This window comes from Mandrillus leucophaeus, unplaced genomic scaffold (genome assembly GCF_000951045.1).
Source record: "Mandrillus leucophaeus isolate KB7577 unplaced genomic scaffold, Mleu.le_1.0 Scaffold398, whole genome shotgun sequence".
NCBI classification, from domain to species: Eukaryota; Metazoa; Chordata; class Mammalia; order Primates; family Cercopithecidae; genus Mandrillus; species Mandrillus leucophaeus.
The window spans coordinates 1357913-1363884 of record NW_012104231.1 but is presented as its reverse complement, the minus strand read 5'-3'; the positions used below and the strand labels follow the sequence as shown (position 1 = coordinate 1363884).

The window sequence follows — 5972 nt, the reverse complement described above, 5'->3', positions numbered from 1 at the left end:
CCTCTCCATCAACCAGGCTACGGCTCAGGCTGGCTCTGCATCCTCTCCATCAACCAGGCTGCGGCTCGGGGTGGATGGCATTCTCAACAAGGGAGGATGGTGTCCAGAGGGGGCAGCCCCTGTCTCGGGACACCCCAAAACCCAAGAGTTCCACTTGCATAAACTCTCCCGCAGACAGGGAGGGGCCAAGGAGCCCCAGAGGGCCAGCAGCCACTCACCTTTCCTTGAAATCGAGAAAGACCTTGGCCAGCGTGCTGCCCCCCACCATCATGGACACGTCGATGGCCCTCAGGAAGCTGTGATGCACCTTGATCAGGTCCTGGGTTGAAAAAGAGCCGTGAGTGCCTGGCCAGGCCCACCCAAGGCTAGACTGGAGTGCCACCCTTAAGGCACGCTTGTGGTTCTGTAGTTCCTGTCAAGGGGATGAGGGGCCCGGGTGCTGGGCCTGCACCCCACATATCTGTGCATGCCAGGGTGTGATTCCGGTAGAAGATTCTATGGCAATGGCGCACAGAAGAGCCAGTACGTGTGGGAGGGAAGCCGCCCTCAGCCCGCATCAGCCCATCTGATACACAGCGGCCGACTCAGGACAGGCTCTGCAGACAGAGTGGGGCGGCACAGTGCAGTACCCTTGTGTCCAGGCCACACCCCAGGACCCCCATCCCCACCCCAGGCCTCTTTCTGTCTGTGGTCCTCCATCCGGACCACAGCTCAAGGCCAGATGAACTCTGGGTCAGAGACACAGACTACAGGAAGCTCTGGGGTCCAAGCCAGCCTCATCCAGGGCAGAGTGACCAGAGCCTACCCTTGCAGCTAATGAGATGCCCAGGGAGGCAGGACACAGCCACCGCATGCGCTGCTGGCACCTGTGGCCACCAGGCCAGGAGGAAGGGCCAGGAGCAGCGTGTCCCTGGAGGAAGCCCACCCACGCGTGGCTGCCGGAGCCTCGTGCGAGCGCCCTGCTCTGCTAACCACGTCAGGGTGACTCTGCATGGGGAACTGCCTTTCTATGACTGCGTTCAGACACCCGCAGGACGGGCGGGGGGGTCTGCTCAAAGGGGTGGAGGGACACGTTTCTCTCTGGCCGCTGACAAAAACGTCATTTACATTCTCAGGGTCATCCGTGCCTCCAGCCATGCACGTCAGTGCTGCCCTCACCCGCAGACAAGGGGAGCTCAGAAACCTGCTACCCTGGCTCCTAAATCCAAAGACCGTGGAGAGAGGGGTGGGGGCTCCTCCTTCCGGCCAGCACGAGCCACAGCGGAGCTGCAGGGGTGCAGCTCTCCAAGGCCCTGGGGGCCGGCGGCCCTTTTTTGGCCGTTGCGGGTTTGGGGCCCGGGGCCGGGCTTGGGTGGGGGGGGCCGGGCCCTTTCCTTCCGGTTTATTGAGGCCGGCGGCCTTTTCGGCGGGGTTCGGCCCCGGCGGCGGGGGGTTCTTTTGTTTTTGGAGGGGGGAGTTCCCCCCTTGCCCCCTTGTTGCGTTCGCCCCCCTTTTCAGGTTCCCGGTTGCTGGGGAGGGTCCCTGGGGCAGCTCCGAGGCAGGCACACTGGGGTGCTCCATGCTTACTGGGGTACACCTGTGTTCTGGCCACATCGGGCTCCATTCTCTGGGGGTGAGTTCAGGGCAGGGAGGTGTGTGGGGGTAAAGGTTCTAATGCTCCCAGCATGACGGGGGCAGAGTCCTGTGATGGCCACTCATACACAGGGTGGACGTGGGCACTATGGCTGCCCTGAGGTGGGCGTTGGGGTTTTGGCTTGCGGTGAGGGGCTGAGACCCAGGAGGCAGGGCCATCACCCACGGGGACTCTCTGGATGGACAGGGCCGTGGTCCCCACCCAGCACTCAAACGCTGAGCTTGTGCTCCTGAGCACGACCCCAAAACTGTCATCAAAAGGGACGCTCTCCATCTGGAGAAGTGCCGGCGGGGGTGCAGGCTGTGGAACAGAGTCCTCCAGTCCCAGCCTCAGGCGGGATGTGAAGTGAAAACGAGGACGTGTGAGGCTGCCGACCCTGCTCTGGAGGCCCGGGGAGGCCCTGCCACCCTCTCCTCTCCTGCTCCCTGAGTGGCTCCTGGTCAGGGTGGCCAAGCAGCTCTGCAGGCATCCTCTAAGCCCAGCTGTGGGACCACTCCTTGGGCACCCCGTGATGCAGAGAGCATCGTCCAAGCAAACACACCCAGGTGGCAGCCCCAGGCAGGGTGGAGACAGACCCCAAGAGCCCTCCTGCTTTCTGAGGCAGCACTCAGCCGTGGAGGGACGCAGAGGCCAGCAGGACCCCAGCAGAGGTCGACCTCAGAGCCAGGATTCTCGGAAGGGGCGGGACTCTGCCAGGGCATGAGCAGGGCTTCAAGGGAGCTGGAAGGACCTGGGCCAGGATGTACAGATGTGTGTGCAGAAAGGCCACTGGCCAAGGACCAGAGGGTGGGGCAGCAGATGGAGGGGGCCCAGATGGAGCAAGGCCAGCCTGGGTCAAAGCGGGCAGATCAGGTCTCCTGGCTGGAGGCACCACGGCCACCCTGGACCCCACACCACAACCGGAGGATAGAAAAGAGACTCCAGCTTAAAAACAAGGTTGGTTTTTCTCCCCAGTAAACACTAGCAGTTGGCAATGAAGACTCAGAAGTGCTGGGGAAATGTCCCAGAGCCAGGCCGATCAGGTGCCTACAGGAGGCCTGAGTCGGGTAGGGCAGGTGAAGGCCCATCCTCAGCCCTCTAGGAGCTCAGCAGGCCAGCGGGAGAGGACTCAGATGCACCAGAGTGGAACAGCTGGGCAAGGAGCTTGGAGTCTGCAGCTCTGGTCACTAGCCCCGACCACGCCTTGTGCAGGACACTCCCAGCTCCCCATGGGAGCTGTCTTCCATTTTACAGAGGCAGAGGCTGAGGGTGGAGAGGCTGGGGAGCAGCTCTAGGTGGGGTCGGGAGGAATACATGAGGAGCTAGCTCAGTGCCTGCCTTAGAGCAATGTTCAGGAGCTGAAGCCGTAATCCCACCCCGATTAGGCTCGGAGGAGGGGCAGGGTCAGGCGCAGGCTGGGGCTTCAGGGGTTGCAGAGGAAAGGAGAGGGCACCCTCCTTTTGGGCAGGGGATACCTGGAGGCAGAGCTGGGAGGGCCACCAGATCTCCTTCGCCTGTCAGAGAGGCCCTGTGGCCCTGCCTCCGGAATGCACTCCCAGGGGATGGGTGGCCCTGCAGTGACCACAGTGGCCGCTGCCGTTTTCCGGCAGCCACCGCCCGCCCTCACCTTCTCTATGTCCTCCAGGGTGCGGTAGTACTTGGCCTCGGTCTCCTGGATCTCCAGCAGGCAGCAGTTCCTTTTATCATCCTCAGTCATGCTCATTTTCTAGAGGAGGGAAGGGGGTGTCAGCAGGACCCCATGAGCCCAGCCAGCCGCCACCTGCACGTCTGCACCGTGACACCCGGACACCTCCGCACACGAGGACACCTCCTCGGGTTTGCCCACGAGGTCACTGAGTGTGCAGTGCTGCAGCCGGATGGGTGACAGAGAGGGCCAACCCCTTCGCATCCATTTTGCAGATGAAGAAACTGAGGCACGGGGAGGGGACATGACATGGGGACAGTGCCAAGGAAGGCTTGGAGGCAGAGGCTTCTATAATCCCAGGCTCCTACTCCTCTGATTCTGAATCTCAGTTCTTCGCCAGACTGGGGTGAGGGCCGCAGAAGCTATCCCCTCCCACACAGGAGCAGGAGTGAGTGGCTAAAGCACCTACTGCGTGCATAAGTCCTCCCTATACAGCAGACTGTGTGCTCAACTCCATGCAGACCACATCCACTGAGACATTGCACGTCTCAGTACCAGCCACCTGCAGGCTGGACTCTTCCCCAAGTGTCCACCGGTTTCTAGCCAGGAGGTCTGAGATGACCTCACCTCCACCAGCAGGGTCCCTGGGGCCTCCTCCAGAGCAGGGCCTGCCCCCACCACTGGTGGAATGTGGCCGGGGCCGGACTCTTCAGAGGTTGCCTGGCCAGTGGTCCAGGGTGAGGTGACAGGTGGGGTCACTGTGGGGCAGTGGGGGATTTTCCCAGCACTATCTTGAAGGTTCTGTTAGGCTGGGTGAACCACATCTGTCAGAAGGCTCTGGAGAAATGGTGCTGAGACCCACAGCACTTGTGTCAGCCCTAAGACCATCATCATCCTCCAAGAAATCCCCAAGGGTCCCCTTGGGGTCTGCCAGGCTGCAGATCTCTAAGGCAACATGCAAGATGGGGTACAGGACCACGGGGGTGCTAAGGGTCTGTGATGCCTGAGGTCACGTGTGCCTGACCATGTCTCCCTGGGGGCAGGTTCCCGAGTTTTCTAGAGAGGTCTGAGACCTCCCTGAAAGGTCAAGAAGACGGCGCAGGCAGGACGTCCCCAACCTCCCCTTCCAGGCCACTCACCTGCATGTATCTAATCTGCAAGCGTGGAGAAAGAAACCAGAAACAGTGCCAGTTAGCAGGGCCCACACTGTCCTTGCAACCTGAGCCTGGGACATCAGGAACACCACCCCACAACCAGCCAACAGACCCGAAGCCACATCACAGCCCCTCGTGCTGCCCAGCTGGGCAGGGTGACAGCTCAGGGGCCAGAGCCTCCACAGCAGATCCCCTACCCAGGCTCTGGAAGTGGCACCTGCCATCCTCTGGCTTTTCCTTTGGGGAAGTCACCAACTCTATTACCTTCTACTGGGGCTGTTCGGAGAGCTCCAGACATGACAGGGAAGGACATGGAAGCAGCTGTTTTATCTCAGAGGACCCTGGTAGGAAGCAGGAACTGCCCCTTGCTCCCCACCCCTGCCTGGATAGACTGGACAGCTCGAGACCAGCGGGACCAGCGCTGGGCACGAGGACACTATGCAGAGCCTGACAGCAGGGTGCATTCCACCCCAGACACAGGCAACACTGTTACCCAGCCTGGCAGGTTCTGTGGACACTCCATGTCCCTTCACATGTTTTCTCAAAGAGGTCTGAGACCTCTTCAGACCTCTTCAGAACCAGGGACAGCAGCGGGCTCCAGGGAGCACCCACTCTCGCCAGGCATGGATGGGGGTCTTGAGAGAGAGGGCCTGCGTGATCCAGGGCCAGGATCCCCCACACAACCAATGCACCCACCTGCTTAAGTTTACCCGCAGGATGCCCAGCTTTCAAACGACTTGGGGAGGGAACCGGCCTTGACCAGTCAGAGCTTATTCCCAAGTCCAGACGGCTCGCCGGCCACCTTGGGACCTCTCAGGCCAGCTCTGGGGAGGTGAGGGGAGCCCCCAGCAGCAGGGCCATGGCTCAGGCTTCCAGCCCTAACAGCTGCCCAGCCAGGCTCCCCAGGAAGGCAAACTGGAGGCCCTGCTGCCTCCACAAAGGGCCATCATCCCTGGGGGGAGACCCCCCGGTAATGGCGGGGAACAAAACTCAGCTCAAGACCCTTCAGGGACAAGCAGAGAAACCTGCTCTTGAGTCAGTTTGGGGGCTGTGAGACCCCCAGCCCTGCACCTGCCTGTCTCTCCCAGCAGCATGCCAGCAGATTGGGCAAGGCCTCCGGGCAAGGCCTCTTTAGGGATCTGTTTCCCCGGCTTTCTGCCTCTCCGCCACCAGCTGGTTCCTCCCACACTAAAAGAAAACACTGAGATCAGCTTTTTGAGAAACTTCCCATTTCTTCAGGGAAAGCCAGTGGCATCAAAAGCCTCCACGGTTGGCAAGTGGCATCTTGCCCATTCTTGGGAGCCTGGGGGTCCGAGGGCCTGTGACCTGCCCCACCAGGTCCCTGTCTCCCCATTCCAGCTCTGCTGGATCCCCAACCTTCCACACAGCAGCTGCTGGCAATAAACCCACGCGGAGGAAACTGGCATCCGAGAGATTATTCGCCACTGCCTGCAGGGAAATAAACATCCTCCACACATAAAAGACGCACAGCTGGCTAATTGGGCCAATATTGGTCTCATCACTCTCCACACAAAGGGGGAAAATGATGCGTGCTTTAGAC

The 5972-nt window shown here is 60.9% G+C and overlaps 1 protein-coding gene across 1 annotated transcript in view; it reads right to left on the bottom strand.

The window, feature by feature from the left end:
• VAV2 (vav 2 guanine nucleotide exchange factor) overlaps window positions 1–5972 on the bottom strand; it is a 278878-nt gene that overhangs the window by 45898 nt on the left and 227008 nt on the right. The window contains exons 7-9 of the mRNA XM_011991542.1: window positions 4397–4411; window positions 3240–3338; window positions 219–403 (exon numbers count right to left, since the gene is read on the bottom strand). Coding sequence (XP_011846932.1) covers window positions 219–403; window positions 3240–3338; window positions 4397–4411 — 299 coding nt within the window. The remainder of the gene's footprint in view (window positions 1–218; window positions 404–3239; window positions 3339–4396; window positions 4412–5972) is intronic.